The sequence below is a fragment of the Lytechinus pictus genome, chromosome 11, assembly GCF_037042905.1.
Source record: "Lytechinus pictus isolate F3 Inbred chromosome 11, Lp3.0, whole genome shotgun sequence".
Classification (NCBI taxonomy): Eukaryota; Metazoa; Echinodermata; class Echinoidea; order Temnopleuroida; family Toxopneustidae; genus Lytechinus; species Lytechinus pictus.
This window is the reverse complement of record NC_087255.1, coordinates 1623633-1643749: the sequence shown is the minus strand read 5'-3', so window position 1 is coordinate 1643749 and position 20117 is coordinate 1623633. Positions and strand designations below refer to the sequence as shown.

General features: G+C 34.3%; 1 protein-coding gene across 1 annotated transcript in view; it reads left to right on the top strand.

The window, feature by feature from the left end:
* The first annotated feature begins 1166 nt into the window (after positions 1 to 1166).
* LOC129270704 (uncharacterized) overlaps positions 1167 to 20117 on the top strand; it is a 49345-nt gene continuing 30394 nt past the window's right edge. Inside the window, exons 1-8 of the mRNA XM_054908024.2 lie at positions 1167 to 1836; positions 10338 to 10658; positions 11724 to 12011; positions 12687 to 12824; positions 14487 to 14642; positions 16837 to 16974; positions 17456 to 17491; positions 18486 to 18770. Coding sequence (XP_054763999.2) covers positions 1731 to 1836; positions 10338 to 10658; positions 11724 to 12011; positions 12687 to 12824; positions 14487 to 14642; positions 16837 to 16974; positions 17456 to 17491; positions 18486 to 18770 — 1468 coding nt within the window. The 5' untranslated portion in view covers positions 1167 to 1730. The remainder of the gene's footprint in view (positions 1837 to 10337; positions 10659 to 11723; positions 12012 to 12686; positions 12825 to 14486; positions 14643 to 16836; positions 16975 to 17455; positions 17492 to 18485; positions 18771 to 20117) is intronic.

Genomic DNA, 20117 nt, shown 5'->3' with positions numbered 1-20117 from the left:
GGTGTGTTAACTCTAAACAAAGGCGGTTGGTCAACTTCAACCAAATCATTTTGTTAAAATGTACCATAACCATGATTTTACGTTGGACTCCGAAACACATATTATTCTGATTATAATTGTCCAATAAATGGAATTTCGTTTCGTTTTCAAGTCAATACGAACAGCATACCACTGAAAATGGTATCATTCCGACATATTACCAATGCCCGTAAAACTGAGAAAGACTGTTTATATTTTTCAAACGAAACGCACTTTTTGTGTGTGTGTGTGTGTGTGTGTGTGTGTGTGCGTGTGTGTGTGGGGGGGGTGTAGAAATAGGAGATTGTTATGAGCTAATCGGCAATGAAATGAATCTCTTTTCCCCTCTAATACTGCATGATCGGGCAATGCTTGACAAAAAAGTGCATGCACTCTATGTTGGTCCAAAAGTCTGACCACTATGGTTGCATGGGCCAAAATTGTGACTATTCATTATTGGCTGTAAACATGTACCGATCGACCACTTTTTGATCAAAACACAAATTTTGACCAATAATCTTTTGACATTTTTTTTTGCAGTAGTCTACAGTAACCAAGAAATTAACAAATGTATTTAGAGAAAATCAATGCCTTAAAGGGCATTTAAAGGGATGCTCCCGAGGCTGAAGATATTTGTATCTCAATGAATAGAGTGAAATTCGCCGATCAAGATTAAAAAAAATTATCAAATCGGATTTATAACGAAGATATTGATTTTTAAAGATTTGCATTATTCCGGTGAAACAGTTCTATGCATGTCTTTTTGAATTGGGCCTATTCATTAGGTGGGTTGATGATGTCATATATTTTGTATTACGGCCTGTTCCACCAAGAACTAAAATAATTGGATTGAGAACTGATTAAGTACATAAGTTATTTATTGCTGCAACTTATTTCATCATAATGGAGACATCATCTGCACATTTATGAAAAAATGAAACAATTATGATTTCATGTAATAACATAAGAAAAAGGAAGGTGGGGATATGACATCAGCCCTCCTAATTGATAACTTTTTTCACAAAAAAATGTTATTATTTTAAAATTCAATAACATAAAATACAGCATTTTTCTCTGTGGATTTTGCTCTAGTTATTTAGATATAAATATTTTCAGCTTGGCTATCCCTTTAAATCGGAAGAAGAAGGGAGACGAAGACTAATGGAGTATAGGCCTACATGTATAGCAAGTTCCTTAGATAGATATGGCACCGTCTCGTTAAGCGAAGCAAAATATAATAATAAATATAAAAGCACCAGAAAAATTATTTTGTCAAGGAACGTTTCACAGCTTCCCTGATTTATTTACAACCACAGATTCGTTTCAATTTCGAAATTATTTATTGACATGTTTTCCGAGTATAATGGAGACGGATACTGCTTGCGGACAATGCAAGTTTTGAATGCGTGGATGGGTTTTTGTACTGTATGTAGTAGCAAGTCAGTCATAATTGAAGCATTGTTTTGGTGTTTATGAAATATTTTGCGAGTGTCAACTTGTGTAATAATGCGTGACAGTTCGTCAAACAAATAATTATAAATCTGGTTTGGCTTTCACGTCATTGACATTGTGGATGTTTATACTGCAGTTATCGTTGGATTCTTTTCATTAATTGGATTACTCTGTAGAAGGAACGTGAATTCGTAATTGGATATTTACGCCAGTTTTAATTGTGTCGGTACAGTTGGCTGTGAAGCCGAATATAGGAAGCGATGACTGGCCGAAAGTCTGGCGAGCCTCCCGTTGCTTGGACACTGCTCGTGATGCGGGTGATATACTTTTCTCATATGATGCTATCATGTTCACTTTTAGTTCACGGTAAGCAATATGATTAAATAATAATGCTCCTGCACTCTGACATGAGTTTGAGTTATTCATCATCTTTGTATAGATCCATTTATTTATTTTTCTTCACACGTCTTTCTTCCTTTTCATTCTCCTTTCTCTCTTTCTTTCTTTCTTTCTTTCTTTCTTTATTTCTTTCTTTCTTTCTTTCTTTCTTTCTTTCTTTCTTTCTTTCTTTCTTTCTTTCTTTCTTTCTTTCTTTCTTTCTTTCTTTCTTTCTTTCTTTCTTTCTTTCTTTATTTCTTTCTATCTATATATCTATCTATCTATCTATCTATCTATCTATCTATCTATCTATCTATCTATCTATCTATCTATCTATCTATCTATCTATCTGTTTGTCTATATATCTATCTATCTTTCTATTTTTTAATATTTTTTATTAATATTTTCTCTTTTCTCAGTCTTTCTTTCTTTCTTTCTTTCTTTCTTTCTTTCTTTCTTTCTTTCTTTCTTTCTTTCTTTCTTTCTTTCTTTCTTTCTTTCTTTCTTTTCTTTCCTTTTTCTTTCTTTCTTTCTTTCTTTCTTTCTTTCTTTCTTTCTTTCTTTCTTTCTTTCTTTCTTTCTTTCTTTCTTTCTTTCTTTCTTTCTTTCTTTATTTCTTTCTATCTATATATCTATCTATCTATCTATCTATCTATCTATCTATCTATCTATCTATCTATCTATCTATCTATCTATCTATGTATCTGTTTGTCTATATATCTATCTATCTTTCTATTTTTTAATATTTTTTATTAATATTTTCTCTTTTCTCAGTCTTTCTTTCTTTCTTTCTTTCTTTCTTTCTTTCTTTCTTTCTTTCTTTCTTTCTTTCTTTCTTTCTTTCTTTCTTTCTTTCTTTCTTTTCTTTCCTTTTTTTTCTTTTGTTCAATCATTCATTGTTTTTCAAAGTTTCTTTTTTTCATACATTCTCTCTTTCTTACATTAGTTATATTCTTTATGTTGTCTTTTCCTACTTTCTTTCATTTCTATCTTCTTTCATTCTTCCTTTTGCTTACCCTTTACCCCTTAATTTCCATTCTTTCTATCTCTATGAGGCCTATACCTTGGCTTTGACAATAAGTTGAGAACCCTTTCCAACCTCACTTTGGGGAGGGGGTCTTCTTTCCGTTGTCCTTCCCGTTTCTTTTCCTACTTTATTCATTATCCCTACCCTAGACCATAGAGCTATTATATGCCTAGACTGTCTATTATAGGCCAATAGATGTTTTGTGTTTGTATGAGCACTTAATTAATTACATACATAGCGGTACATTGAGACTGAGCAAAACAGTGTCTCTTTACTACATGTATTAATAATTATGCAATTTGTGTGGTTTGAATTGATAAGTTAAAGAATCAGCTTATCTCATCTAGGTTGTGGGTTAATTGTATCCTATAGCCATCTCTATGTTGTCTTTTCTTACAGCAAGATGATGGGTCAGATGCATAAAAAGTAGCAATTGCTTTTGCTATATTAGCTTTTGCTTGATTCCGCATGCATACAAATGAGCGAGCAATTGCTTTTGCTAGTACATGTAAGTTCAAGCAATTCCTCACTGCCTGCTAGCATTTGCTTCATGATTAAGCCATTGCTTAAAAGCGTATGTATAAAGTGAACATTTTGCTTGTGCGTTTAAGCACTAACTTGAGTTTTTTTCAAGCTCAGTCAGAGCAGCTTGAGCGTTTGCTTGATCAGGACGTTCACTACTGAAAGGGATGCTCCGGGCAGAGAATAATATGATTTAAACAGATATATAAAGAAAAATCAAACAAACAAAACACTGAAAATTTGATCAAAATCCTACTAGGAATAACAAAGTTATGGCGTTTTAAAGATTTGCATTATTCCGGTGAAACAGTTCTAGGCATGTCTTCATGAATATTCAATGAGCAACTTGATGATATCATATCCCCACTTGTTCTTTTGTATTATATGAAATTAGGTTACAGTTCTACCAAGATCTAAAAAAATGGATTGACAACTGATTTAGTGCATTAGATAGGCCTATTCATTGCTGCAACTTATTTCATTATAAAAGAGACACATTATTCACTCATGTATGACAAAATGAAACGATAAATGCATCTGACCCATTTTCCACACTGCCACACTCCTTGTTATTCCTTGAATGCACCAAGTGCTTCTGAAGAACATTTTAGCTCAACTTTAGCCTGGGTAATAATAGTTGCGCTTTGTATTTTCAGGCAAAAAACAAGTATATAAATCAGCAGTTGGGGATCGGGGGAGGGGGGGGGGTTTGAACCCCCATCTCGGGCTTCCTAACAATAATAATAGTGTGGGATCAAAGATCAACACCCATTCCAGGGGGGGGGGGCAGGGGGGCGGGGGGGGGGTAGGACACATAAGGACACACCACTGCAAATCCAGCTATTATCATTATTATTATATGATAAACATGCTTAAAGACATGAAAAAGACTTTAATAAGAGGTATTAAAATCATTGAAGTATTTTGAGAAAGGGGGGAGTAGAAACAGAATAAACAATGTGTGGTATGCGAGTTTTTATTTCCATTTTTAAAGATTTAGTTCCTTCTCCATTTACTGGACTGGATAAATGAGAGGAATTTCATCACTTTAACATGTGTTATGTAAAGTGAAACTTGATGCAAGGGGAAAACATGAAAAAGGAAGCTGTTTTTTTTCATGCTAAATTTCACTTACAGAAAATATTTAAACAATAATGAGTAGGCTATGCACTGGTTGGCAGAATATTATTTATTTTTTGTCGAACAGCCAATAATTTTTGAAACAGATAGCAGGGTTAATGCACTCTGACTTACAGAATATTACCAGGAAGTAATTCAATATAGTGATGCCTGAGTTGAAAGTATATACAGTAATGCAAGTGAAGATTAAATATCACATTATTGTTGAGTGTAGAACATTAATGTTTTTAATCCTCACTTTTTATTATTCATTTGGTAATGATTCAGTGCTGTGAATCATATTGGATTATGACATTTTTTCTTACATGTACACTCTAACTTAAAAAGTTTAATATCATTCACCAGTTCTTGACTCTTTGTAAATAAATTCAAATTGATATTCAGATTAAGCACCATATCTTGTTAATATAGTATGCACAAAGGTTGTAACCTGAAATTATCATATCCCCTGCAAGGCCTGTATATTGATGCTTGAAAAGTTTTATCTAACTAAATGAAAAAAAAATGTAGGGACCTAACTTATTAAACTAGACATTTTGATTGGGAATTTGACACAAAGCATGTGCTTTATGATACATCTGGCAATGAATTCAAACTTAGAAAAAACCTAACTCATAATAAAAGCTACTACTGCTGCTGCTGCATTGCTTCTGACTAACTACTTGTGACATCCCTTATTGACATGATTGGCTTTGTTACAACTTTACAAGGATTAATGACAGACTATTAGGGTATTTATATTGCGCACATGTTAGGTGCTCAAGGCGCTCCTATATTACCCAGCTAAGCTAGGTGTTCATAGTGCACACAGCTTTTTAAGGAATTACTTCCTACCGGTACCCTTGCCTTGGCTTGCTACAATATACATTTCTTGCTTGGATGAACATTATTACTGTATGACTGCCTAGTATGGACTATAAAATTTCCATATTCAGTCATGAATTATGCATTGAATCATGTGCCATGAAAAAGTTATTATGATTGAGTGGGAATAGTTACAGTACTACTTGTACTAATACATTTCTTTATATAATGGTCTAGACTCTAGACCGGTCCAGACACAATGCATGGGTCTCTGTCTCATACTATACACTTGATCAAACTTACAAATAAAGTTAATTAAATTGATGGATATCCAATTGTTTCACTAAATGATTTTCTGGGAATATGTAAATGAGAAATAAATACTAAAAAAAGAGAATGATAGTAATTGTTTGGCAATTATGAAATTCATCCTATTCATATGTAATTCTGAAATATTACTGTGCAGTTTAAAGCACTGGCACATGCACTTAAGGTCTCACGAACAATTCCCTGGTTTAAATCGGTCAAGACTTTAGAGGTCAGACTCGTTGCTGTACCAAACATTTGATTAAAACTAATGATATCTACTGATTCTGCTGACAGATTTGTAAAAGTGTAACTTAAGGATTAGTAAATTATGCTAAAGTAGGTTTGCAAATTACGAAATTTCTTATCTTGATAATTCTTGAATATTATTGTGAGATAAGATGAGTTGAAAGCACTATAAATAAGAGGTCTCCTTAAACAATGATCTGGTTTAATTTGTATTTCGAAGAGAAGCTTCAAATGTCTACATCCTTTGTTTTTGTCTGTGTGTGTGTGTGGGGGGGGGGGTGGGTCCGAGGGGTCCAATCTTGACCTAATAAATTTACTATTTTACCAGATACCAGAAAAGGGTTTAAAGCAGACTTGAACATGTTTTCTATTAAAGGAGAATGAAACTCTTGGAGCAAGTTAGCTTTTGTGAAAGCAGAAAAATCAAAGAATAAGATCAACAAAAGTTTGAGTAAAATAGGACTAGCAATAGAAGAGTTATGAGCATTTGAATGTCGAGATCACTAATGCTATGGAGATCCTCCAATTGGCAATGCGACCAAGATCTATGATGTCACAGATGAACAACTCTCCCCTTTTGGACACTGAAAATATACCCCAAAACATCTCTTTTTGCTCATTCTAATTATACATGTATGACAAACGATTCATCAATGATATAATGTTGTGAAACCTCTGTACTTGTCCTCTCATAAAGAGAACACCTCACCTTGTGATAGACTCTATAAAAGTGAGAATATAAGTGAAATAAGTACTAAAGTAATGAGGGAGTTGTACGTGTGTGACATCACAGATCTTGGTTGCATTGCCAATGGGAGGATCTACATGGCATTAGTGATCTCAATATTCAAATGCTCATAACTTTCTTATTATTCATTCAATCTTCCTCAAACTTTCAACAATATGTTTCTTTGATTTTTCTCTTTGATATGGATTCAGCTGGTTTCAAGGGTTTCATTCTCCTTTAAGGTAGCACCAGCAACCAAAATGTGGATCTACATTTAAATATGAATTTATTGATTGGAAAGTGAAGGGAGAGTTAGGAATCAAAGGGTAATCCAGGCTGAAAATATTATGATTTTAATAGATAGGCCTAACATAAAATAAGTCAAACCCATCACTGAAAATTTTGGTTGAATTATTTTTGTTTAACATTTCTATGCATGGCTATATTCAATGAGTAAAGTAATGATGGACATCGTATCCCTACTTATTCAATTGTATTTAACAAAATATGATTTATATTTTGTCCCCAAGAATGAAAAAAAAAGATGGATCGACTATAATAATGATTTAACTCAGGACGACTCCCGGATGGCTGTGGTAATAGGGACCAGCCAGAGTTTGGATATATTTTGTTTTTTTTCATTTAGAATCATCTTGGGTTTTGATTTGAAAGCAGGTCCTGAGTTTGGTTGGTCCCTGACCGCGGTAGATCTGGTTTGGTTAAACCTTGATCCGTGCAGCGTGGAATTGATAGATATTGTTATATAATATAGTGTTAATGTATGGTGATGTGCCTTCTTCTTCTGCTCTGGCTCTCTATTTTCTTTCTTGACCTCAATCTCATCCTTACCTTCTATCTGTCTTTTCCCTATCGCTTTCTACAAGTAGCTATGGGTTACATTATTCTCAATGTCATATACAATTTTCAATTACTAGATGTATACCGGAAATTTCCATCTGTTTATGTTTAGGATTTGCATTTTCCATTTGTATTTTATATAAGTATGCTTGTATTTTGTTTTGTTTTAATAAATAATAATAATATATATGATTTGTAATGCGCCAAATCCACTTGGCAGAGTACCCAAGGCGCAGTGAAAGAAAGAAAGAGAAAAGTACAAATATAACAGTAATAGATTCAGGAACAATTAAGAGTAGGAAGGAAGGATGTTATACAGGGCCCCAAAGTGCAACAGTATTTGACTACTGATGGGGCTACCCTGTTTAAATAGTATGACATAAACAAATGAATAAATGAATAGATAAACCTACGTCATGACCAACTCTAGAGGCTATTCTACCGGGCCACTATGCTCCATTCAGGATAGCATGCATGTGCAACACAAAATATTGCTAAACTTTAAACTTAAAAAACTTAGCTATAGGCCCTATCATGTATTGATGAAATTTTCAGCATTTTCCTCAGCGAATTTTACTCTAGCTTTACTCTATCACTATTCAATATCCTTACTAGATTCCCCTTAAACAATTATGATGTAAAGAATATGAAAATGAATTTTAGTTTTTATATGAATTTGATCAGATATTAGATCAAAATATGATACCTGCTGCATCCTTTTTCTTCTTTCAAAATCTATTCCAGTATATGAAACGGGCTGAGTTTGAAATTTAGGATATTTTTGTCTGCAGCATTAATTGATCACTGATTGATAATATAAGTTTTCCCTGTTAAAGGAAAAATAATACAAAATGAAAAGGAATTGATGAATTAACAATGTTGATTAAAAAGTAATAACAAAAAAAAATCATAAAATTTTCTGGTCTTGTAAAGTGCATAATGTTGTGCTTTCACAGGAATTTTACCATGTTTGTTTTGCTAAATTATTCTGGCTTGTAATATTTGATGTAAATGGATCATTGATCCCATTTACATAGTTTTATGAAAGCATCTTATGCATCATATGGACAAAGCTAATTAAAAGTCTGTCCATGGATATGATACTGATAGCAACAAATAACAACTTTATCTATTTTAGATAGATGCTTCAAAGTTCCTCCATTCAGGGAGGGATATCAGGCATGTAATCATCCATCACCCATTCAAACAAATGAAATAGATTAAAAAATATCCCACACTCTTTGTTTAAAGGTCAAGTCCACCCCAGAAAAATGTTGATTTGAATAAATAGAGAAAAATCAAACTAGCATAATGCTTAAAATGAAAGATATGGCATTTTAACTTTCACTTATTTAAAAAAAAACAGTGATATGCACAACTCAGTATCATGCAAATGAGTCAGTCGATGATGTCCATCACTCACTATTTCTTTTGTTTTTATACAATATTTCATTTTTTTAACAGATTTGACAGTAAGGACCAAGTTGACTGAACCATATGGTATTAAACAATGCTAATTCCACATGTTCAGGGAGGAATCAATCGTTGTTTCACTTGACAATGAGGAGAAAATGAGAATATTCCATATTCCACATAATACAAAAGAAATAGTGAGTGGATGATGTCATCAGTCTCCTCATTTGCATACCGACCAAGATGTGCATATTAATGTTTTGTGAAATTAAGCGAAACTTTAGAATAACTCTCTTATTTTACATCCGATTTTGATGAAATTTTTGGTGATTATGCTTGTTGGATTTTTCTCTTTTTATTCAAATCAACTTTTTGTTGGGGTGGACTTGTCCTTTAAAGACAGAACTAACTATCTAACAATGGTAGTAAAAGTTCATTTAAAGATATTTCATTCAATTCATCCCCAAATATATACAAATTCAAAGATGAAAATAAACTTTCAAATCAAATAATCACAAACAAACATATTTCATATAAAAATGTATTAGCAAATAATAAGAATGAGTAAAATGTATTAAAAAAGAAACAAAAGCATGTTTCATTTATGTTTAATTAAGATGAGAAAGTAATGATAGAATGATAGGATAGGAATGATTGTGTAACATGTTGATTGAAGAGTAACATAGTTCAAGGGATAGTGGACTAATCTTTGTTGATCAAGTTCATGTTTAACACTTTGTTCTATGTGTAATGAAATTAAAGGTTGATGCATTGTGTTCAATGGCAGTGTGTGCAACCTTAAAATGATCGTAATTTACTTTAAAATCAAATAAAAACAATAATAAATAAAAGCAAAACAATCATTCATTATTAATGGCAACTATATAATAATAATAATATAGGGTATTCATATTGTGCACATATCCACTTTGTTAGGTGCTCAAGGCACTCCTATATTACCCGGCTAAGCTAGGCGTTCATAGCGCACACAGCTTCTTGAGGAATAACTTCCTAACGGTACCCATTTACCTCACCTGGGTTGAGTGCAGCACATTGTGGATCAGTTTCTTGCTGAAGGAAATTACGCCATGGCTGGGAATCGAACCCACGACCCTCTGTTTCAAAGTCCGAAGACTAATCCACTGGGCCACAACGCTCCACGATAGAATCATATATAGAACCATGATGAATATATCAGGCTCTCCCTATAGTCATGTGAAGTCATAGTGTCCACTGCCAATCACATTCGACAGAAGTGAGCCAATGTTGGTGGCAGAAGGTGAATCTTCACCCCTGCAGCTTTTCTGTCTCTTATTAAGTCCTTTTGAAATTTGACTGAGGTCAATATCAATATGTGAATGCTATAGATGGAGCTACATGTATATCTTATAATGTTAAACAGGATCTGTTAACTAACCAACTTTTTTTCTATCACTTTTACAGGAGACCCATATATATCTACTATTAGCAGAGGTTTCACAAGCACGGAAACAGGTGAACCTTTCTTTGATTGCTACAGGAGTGCCCCTGATTTGCAAGCCACAGTGTTTCTAGGGCGATATGTACATACGTACAATGATATGAATAATGCAGCTAATGATAATCCATCACCAATTTCTTTCTACACGGCTGGTAATCCATCCATTGATGTCTATGGAGTAAACCTTGGTACAAGTGAACACAGGTCATACGGTGTCTTCTACTGCGCTTCATCACTGAATGGAGAGTACTCAGCAGTACCAACTATCTTCTTGAGATCTGATGGTAAGATGCATATTTATATCCACGATTTCTAATTCAAATATATGGAATTTAAGGTAAATATTTGTTTTGGTTCATGAACTGAGTCCTACTTTTCTCAGGGAAATGACATCTGACATCATTACAACTGGAAGTTACATAATAAGTAAGGATTCTGGTGATCAAATCCAGCCCAGATCTAAATAATAATGATAATATACAAAATTTATAAAGCACGTTATACGGAAGTTTCAAAGCGCTAAAAAAGAAGAAAAGAAAGAAGGATATAAGTACAAGGTATCTCAGTAAAAGAACAACAAAGAAACTGAAAGTTACATGTAAAAGTTCTGACATTTTAATGTTTTGCTTATTTTTCATAAAACAGTTTGTCAGTTATATGCAAATGATAGAGTCAATGATGTCCCTCACTATTTCTTTTGTTTTTATTGTTCGACTTTACAATACTTCAATTTTTCAAAGATTTGACAAAACTTACCAACTTGACAGAACCATAAAATGTTAAAACAGTGGTAATTCCACTTGTTCAGGGAGGAATCATCAGGGAAAACTTTGTTTCATAGGACAATGAGGAGAAAATTGAAATATTTCATATTTTAGATACCGTAATGAAATACAAAAGTAATAGTGAGTGGGTGACGTCATCACTCCTTTGATTTGTATGCCAACCAGGATGTGCATATAACTGTTTTGTAAAATTAAGTGAAACTTTATAATGTTATAACTTTCTTATTTTAAATCGGATTTTGATGAAATTTTCAGTGATATAATTATATATATTTTTTTCCAAATCAACTTTTGTTAGGGTGGACTTTTCCTTTAAACGACTGATTCAGAAGACTACTCAACACAGCATGGTGTATCCACCCCCACTCAACCATCATAACCATTGCTTTGTAATGCAGACTTTCGTAACAAGCCTGTATAGAGGGCTTTTTTCAAAACTTGAATTAAAATTGTTTAATGACAACGTAAATCTATGATTCCTAATTGAAGCCAGATTTTAAGTCACTGATTTATTTAATTGTCTAAACTATTTTGTGATTCTTTATTTCTTTGTTTTCCCTGCAGCTAAGTTTGTGCCCACTTCTGGAAGGTTCTCAAAGACTGTAAACAAGGGAGATGTGAATGTTACTGTTAATTTTACAGAGGTTAATCCGAGTAACATTACCAAGAACTGGCGGTTCAATGGGACAACCAATCCCGATGATACTATTTCTAAGAATTCAGTCTTTGAAAGTTTAACTGTGTATACAATAGTTGGAGAGGTAGATACCTCTGATGAGGGTTTGTATGAGCTTCATTTGATGGGTGAGAGAGGGCTTGCTATAGCTGGATTGTTTCGATTGATTGTCAGAGGTAAGCAATTAGATAACGTTGAATATTTCTTTTTGATGGGAATTATAGTACATGTATGTACTTTAATAATATGATTTAATAAAATAATTATTTAGTTATATATAAAGATGAATAGGGCACCCGTCAAAATATAAGAAATTGATAATAATAAACAAATTTTTGGTTTTACTATGATTGAGATTTTTTAAACATAAACCCATGCAACAACAAAACATAAACTATTGTAAAGTAGTTTGAAGGCTTCAACTTCTAACTTTTTGATGGTTTTGGCTGTGTATTGAAAAAAAAAAGCCAAAAAGGAAAGATTGGTTGGCCCTATTGCATAGGATTGTCTGGTTGATTACAAAATTGTCTATTCATCATGTTGCCATTTATCCAATAGTGTTAAACATTTTTCTTTTCAATCTCTCCTCTTTTTTATTGATCCTTTAGTTGATATCATGTCAGGTACATGGTCATGTAGGTACATAATCTGTGAGTTATCTGATAAGCCCCTTTCTCTTTAATAGCTCTCTTGTTTTGGGTGAGTGTAAAAATTATCAAGTCAGACAACTGTAATGCCTCATTAGAACAAATCACCTTATTTCATCAATCCATTGCCTATAAAGACCTTGTTTCTTTGCATATGTATAGTGCATTCTAATTATATTGACCAAGCTATTATTATGTTTTTAGCATGTCCGGCTGGTCGTTACGATGAATCTAGTGGATGTACACTGCTATGTCCATCATGTTATAATGGAGGAATATGTCATGATCAGACAGGAGAATGCATCTGTCCTCCAGGCTTCCAGGGAGATAACTGTGAAATGGGTGAGATATTAACAATACACAGATATCCCATGGATTATATTCTTAGGTTTATATTCATTTGGACCCGTATTCAATGTGATACTTAAGCCAGGAATTTAAGAATTTTGCTCAGTATTTTGCTTAAGTATACTACTTATCCATGTTTGGTATTCAATTGCATTTTTTGGCAAGTATTTAGCTTAAATAATAATAGCAGGGCCCGCTGGGAGAACAGTTTTCGGAACTGAAGTGGCTACCCTGGGTAAATATGCCATTACTATTATTATTATTATCAAATCTAATTAAGTCCGCCGCCTACCAGACTTAAGTATGGCTTGCGTGCAGTTTACAAATGTGATACATGTATGTGCAGTCATATATTCTTCGCACAGATGGATTCATACATTACACGTTATTTGGCTCAAACTTTATGACGTCACAATGGTTATCAGTAAGCATTTTGCTTAAATTTGGCTTAATAAAGTAAAATACTTAGATGTGATCTGAATACAAGTTTTAGCATTTTGCTTAGCCAAGTAAAATGCTAAGTAAAATACTTACAAATTCGCTACTTTTAACTGAATACCAACCCTTGTTTATACAAGCAGTTGGTCTACATCTATTTTTCAGATCATTCTGATACAGCTAGGGCTCAACCCATTTGGTTTTCCTATCAGTTTGGTCTTATTACCTTTTGGTCTACATTATGCTTTTTCAGGTACCCTCTACTCTTGTTCTTACTTCGTCCAATACCGAATTCGTCTCATCTCCACTTCGTGTACTAATTTTTACCTTTTCAAATGAAAACTTGCTTCATAAAAAGTTCATCTATCTGTATAGACTTGTTGTTAGACCAAAGACCAAAAGAATATCTTGACACAATGGGTATAACCTAACTGGAAATGAGATAAAATGGTTAATGTGCTAAATAGCTATTAAGCAAATGGTTAGTAAACAAACTGATTAAACATAAAATAGGATTAGACCATGTGGGATGAGAACAAAAAGGAAGTACATGATTCAGATGTAGACCAATTCATAGTTGTGTAAGAGCTGTGGTGTAGTCGTTTTGACTCTCGCCTTGTAAACAGAGGGTCGTGTGTTCGAATCCCATGGCGGTCTAGCGTACTTTGGCCAGGCGTTAATCCACACTTTGCCACTCTCGACCCAGTTGCTGAATGGGTACCCGGTAGGATGCGAAAGATATTATATGTTTGAATTTGCCAGCGTCATAATGAGGCTGTGATGAATGCAAGGAATGCTCCCCAGGAAGTGGAAATTGTGCGCTTTTCATGTGGGATTGAAATGAATCCAATCACCGGGGAAATAATATGCTGTAACGCGCTTTGAGCCATTCTGGGAAAAGCGCTATATAAAAATTGGCTATTATTATTATTATTATAATTTAACTATTCTGACTAGAGATTGAAAGTCTTTTGAATGTGAAGGTACTAGTAAGAGCATCATTATTGACACTAGATGAAAGTGAATAGTTTGATAAAGAGAAGAGCAGGGCTTACCCCAAAATAAGGTGTTAAGAAGAAAACAAAATAGAAAAGTTGTTGATATTATTATTTTAGAAATCAAGAACAGTAGCAGAAGGCAATTGGATTTAATTGCATGAGAATTTAGCTGTAACATCAATATTTTCTTTTTTTGTTTGTTTTGTTTCTAATTTTATAGCTTGTGGTGGGAATCGTTTTGGTCGTAACTGTGAGTACCGATGGGACTATGACCTTTCAGATGATAAGACAGCTTGTAGTGGACTCCAGGTCTGTGTACCAGATCCCTATGGGTGCTCTTGTACACCAGGATATAAAGGATTGGACTGTACTACAGGTGTGTAACCTACACTAGGAAATAGGCCTTTTACAATGTGTCTCATAAAAAACAAGATTCTCAGTTATTTTCTTCAATGTAGATGAAAGAGTTATTGGTATTTCATTTACTATATCATGAATTCATGTTTTTTTCTTCATTTTAATACCTACATGTATGAAATAAGACTTTGTGCATAGGTGAGCAAGAAGATTTTGAAATTTCGTTATCAAAATCAAGTTGCACAAAAAATTGGTCAAGATTTGCACGGATACAAGCCTATGTAAAAATGGGATGGTTCATTAGTAATTGTTTTAATATATATGTTTCTTGCACTAAATTTCTAAATGAGAGTGGATTCAGATTTACATGTGCATGAGTTTTTGATATGACAGTATATAAATAGCGAATAGGCATGAGTACGATGGTGCGAGATTTCGCATGAGGTGAAAGAAAGATGCTCTTTTCAACGAGGCGTTAGCCGAGTTGAATAGAGCATCTTTCTTTCACCGAATGCGAAATCTCGCACCATTGCACGAATAAGAATATTCGCCATTTGTGTTGTACAACGCCTCGGAATTTGTGAAAATATGAAAAAACAAGAGTTTTTCCCTGCAGTAATCTTTGAAAAGGGAGCAAAATATTGTAAGCAAAAGGAAAATCCCACAAGCGCACATGCTCTTGGGCAGCATTGCGCATTTAGCCAGCAGGCTTATACGCATATTGCACCTTCATTTTTACTGAGCGCAATTAATGTAATCGTATTGTGAGGTCATCTTCTAAAGCCGTGCAACGGTACATTTTGGATGGTACGTCTTTTGTGCAACGGTACGAATGTTTGACATTCAGCCTCCCATTTGCTCTCGTAAAACAAGCTAAGTAGGCGTTGTACAATATTGTTTACTTGTATTGTGCCCATAGCTTGCATGCATCTGAGACCAAATATTTATTGGTCTCATATTCTATTTACACGTACCTGTAGCATCAAATTTGTAATCAAAGTGTATTACATGTAGATGATTGTGATATCTCTTTTTGGAAACAATTTTCCATTTTCTTGGATGCTGTATAATTATTGTCATGCAACATTGAGCATCACTCATTTGGCTCATGCATATAGGAATCAACACAATGATCTTGTTCTAATTTTATATTACAGCATAGATACAACAATTTCAGGAAGAAGTTGGAGTCATTACAAAAATATATGTATACGCTTACAGAGTTCTATGTTTAGTCCTGGTGGTTTAGATTAATGTTTTGAGTCTATATTATTCTTATAAGTATATTTTTTCAGAGGGACTGAATTCTTCACTTGAACATCAATTATGAGTAGATTTTCTATTTTATATTATGTTATATAATTTTCACGTTCTTAGATATCATACAGTATTCTAGATTCTTTGAGGAAAAAGAGATTAGAGGAAAGAGAAAAATAAACATCAAGGTCTATCTCTCTTTTTTGTTAAGCACTTTAATATATAAGTGAAAAAAAAAAAAATTGGTATTCAACCAGTGCAATTTATGCTTCCTGATAAAGTGCAGCTTTTTTTGCTTTATAGCTAAAAACCCAGGATATTGTTTCCTCAATAGATTCATATTAGCCAAAATGTAAACATGCTGACAGTCAATATAGAGTTTTATACCTTTAGTTGAAAATATGAAAACAAATAATTGTCACTTTTCTTTATGATTTTACAGAGATTTACTGACGGCTCACATTTTGGCTCTGTATATTTCAGTTGTGCATTAGTATACAGTGTGAAGCGTTGTGGTGTAGCGGTTCTGACTCTCGCCTTGTAATCAGAGGGTTGTGTGTTCGAATCCTCAATGGCCGAATCCTCCTGGCCTAGCGTCCTTTGGCAAGGTGTCAATCCACAATTTGCCACTCTCCACCCAGGTGTTAAATGGGTACCCGTTAGGATGCAAAAGCCTGTATGTAGTATGCCTAGCAATTGAGTCTTGGAACTCTTGTTGGAATGCTCCCCAGGGAGTGGAGAAGGTGCATACATTGTTTGTGGGCAAGCAAGAATCCGATGACCGGGGTATTAATATATCTGTAAAGCGCTATAGAGACGTCGTTCCGAAGTATTAAGCACTATATAAATGCGGAGTATTATTATTACAGCTGTATGACCCCACCCCAAATATAATGCTGATGGGATCTTCAAAATTAATCTTAATCATGTCTTTCCTTTGAATGATATTACTTTAGAATGTGACATCGGTGAGTTTGGAGCTAGCTGCAGCGAGACATGCCATTGTGTATCTGGTGAATGCGATCGGTTTACTGGTGTCTGTACAGGAAGCTCTTCTGATTGCCAACAAGGATGGACGGGGACCAATTGTCAAGGTTAGCTTATAATAGGTTTCTATTGCTTGTTTGATTGTGTCTCAAGCACATTTTCAGTTTCGATAGTACTCAGCATCTGTATAGATATATGCACAATTTGTCGTCTAAAGAGCTTTTCACTGTAGACTAAACTGATTTACTGTGTACGTGGAGGGATCTGTCTGCTCATGGAATTTCAATTTTTGAATATCTGTAGGCTGGTTTCAATTAATGTTTCATAGAATTTTGAAAATCCCATCATTACATATAAGATTCGCCAACAGTTTTAAGTGATACGTGATCTATTTCAATCTTCAAGATTTATGTTAGCAGTGAAATTATCATAAATTCCTCCCCTCTGATGGCAACGTTAATTGGATTAAAATGCTTTAATGATGGTGACATTTGCAAGTGTAGTATTGACATATTTCATTTTGCCAAGTTTATTGCTTATTAATTGTTTGCTGAAAAAGTTTATTCGAATGTACTCTTTTTTTTACAGAATGTATGATTGGTAGATATGGGCCAAATTGTGAACGTAAGTATCGCATTTGATATCAATCATCTTTACATGATAATTAAAGTTCAGGATGCACACAAAAGATAAATGTTATTGAGCTACATGTATCTTATAGTAGCATTTTTCTTTGTTGTTATTTAAGGCCCATAGAGCTAAGAATAGCCCCTATTCCCCGTACAACTTTACCTTGACATGCATATACATGTTTGTTGACTTTCCATTCCAAAAGAACAGTAGTGTTAATATCATTTCAGAATGTGCATTTATTTGTTTTCTAAGGGAAATAAAAAGTACATATTGTAGTTAAATTTCTGTAACATCTCAATGTAATATTTTACATGCTGAAACAAACTTTTACACAAAACAGTGAGCCTCAACATGGTTGCTTGAATATCTTGTGATATCTTAAGTTGCATATGAAGCTCTGTTATGGTACATGTAGTATGCAGTACCAAAGATACTACAATGGGAAGATGGACACTGGCAATTTTTTGAAACGCTCAATTAATGCTCATTGGGAAGGGCGCTCACTAGCGTTGAGTAAGTAAACCATTGCACATCGGCCTGCTGCTGTGTATAAAACATATGGGGAAAATGAGAGAGGGGAGTTTGGAGAGGGCACAAGGGCGGCGCATATAAATAATTCCACCTTTTATTACCCAGAAACATATTCATCTCTAATTTAAGGAATGCAAATTGAAGAAAAAAAATCTTAAAATGTACAAATTGTCTATTCCTTCACCCCTCCACCATTTCTCTCATATGTTTTGTACACAACCATATCGCGTTACGCAAGGTAAAGAAAGGTACATGTAGATACTTTATGCTGTGGGGTGCTCTTCCCGAGCGATTCATTACACGCTCTATGTACTGTCCGATCTTCCCCTTGGAGTATTTTGGCAGTACGCTTGAGTTTACATGTTGCATGTCTGTATCAATTTCCATTTGAATATATATTTTTTATAATTGCAGTTACCAGTATTCATTTACTTCAACTTTTTTTTGGATTTAGCTCTCACTGTTGAATTTACGAAAACCAACAAGGGACAATACTCCAATTTCTTCTGTTGCCCAGAAGGTCGGAATTACCTCTCCACAGCAACTCCTTTGGTCTATCTCTACCGGAAATATGGCAGTGGGAATTATACAGGAGAAGACATAAGTTCAACAGGAGACGTCCCAAGTGGAAAGTTTGCATTTCTTGTTCCTGATGTGAAAGTTGGAGAATTATTTTACTGCTCCCTCTCTGATGTAAACACCTTCAGGAGTGAGACGGTCACTGCTGATGGAGAATTTAGTAAGAAAAATTGATGTACTTTTGTTTTAGAGAGAAAGGGAAAACATAAGAGATCATCAAACTTAGTTTATTATTGTTCCATAGATGAGGCTTACACATCAATTATGATTAGTCCTGAAAACAACTGCTGGATGGTGGAGTAATAGAAATCAAAATTGAAAGGTGAGAAAGATAATTACATGTATCTTTAGTGATATTAGATGAAGTTCTTGAAAGGACTGAACCAGATGGGAATTGATGACTTGGAGCAGAGGAATCACCGCTGCAAGGACCTGTCAACACATTTCAACTCATTTTGTTTCTTCAACTGCTCATCTACTCATCTCTATCAGGAGTTCTCAACTCCTTTCAAGCCACCTACTTTTCTGCTCAAAGTCATGGAATTCTGATTTGATCTTCGAGATCTTCGAGGCTGCAGATCCCATTTGAAGATTAAATTTAAACTGTTCTCCCAGAGGGCCCTGCTATTGTTATTACCTGTGCTTTAGCTGGGCTGCCTAGGCACAGCTCAAACATTCGAGGAGAAGGAGGAGAAGAAGAAGAAGAAGGAGAATAAAGGAGGAGGAGAAGAAGAAGGAGGAGAAGGAGAAGAAGAACTTCACCTTATGTCGTTAAAGATATTTATCACTTCCCTCTTTTTCTTTCTCACCTTTTAATATCAATCTCTATTACTGCACAATCCAACAGTCCTTTTCAAGACTAACTAGGTAATGAAATGTAAGCCTGTTCCATGTTATGCGTACTGGTCTTTGCAAATCTTCAAAAACCAATCTCATTGTCATTGATGAACAGTTTTTTTTTACTGGGGGTGCTGATGTAAATTTGACAAGCCCCAAAAAATAGAAAAGGTTTCACTACAAAATAAGGGTCAATTTGGACCCGCGAAATTTGACAAGTGAAAAAAAAAGGTTTCACTATAAAATGTTGGTCATTTTGTTACATCTCTCAATTTTTCCACACCTACCAGAATACCAGTGGGTGTAGCCTAATAGTGAATAACACATGCAAAAAAAAATCTTGAGAATGATGCAGCATCCCCAGCACTCCCGCTTCCCAAGGCCATGTTTACTACACTATAGAATCAAAGTGCAGCAAAATAGTATTTCTCTTCAGTGCAATTTGTAATATCATTTTCAGTCATTAATGGTAATATGCTAATTGTGTACTGGTAGGAAACAACCGGTGGTTGGTTTAGCAAGTGTGCGCCCAACAGGCTGCTATGAAGCACTGTGAGCAGTCGTAGATTGATAAATCGCTATATAAAAAGCCAATTATTATCATTATCATAGAAATCAAATAAAATCTTGATTAATCTCGAGTCCTCTAAAGATAATTCATATGAAGTTA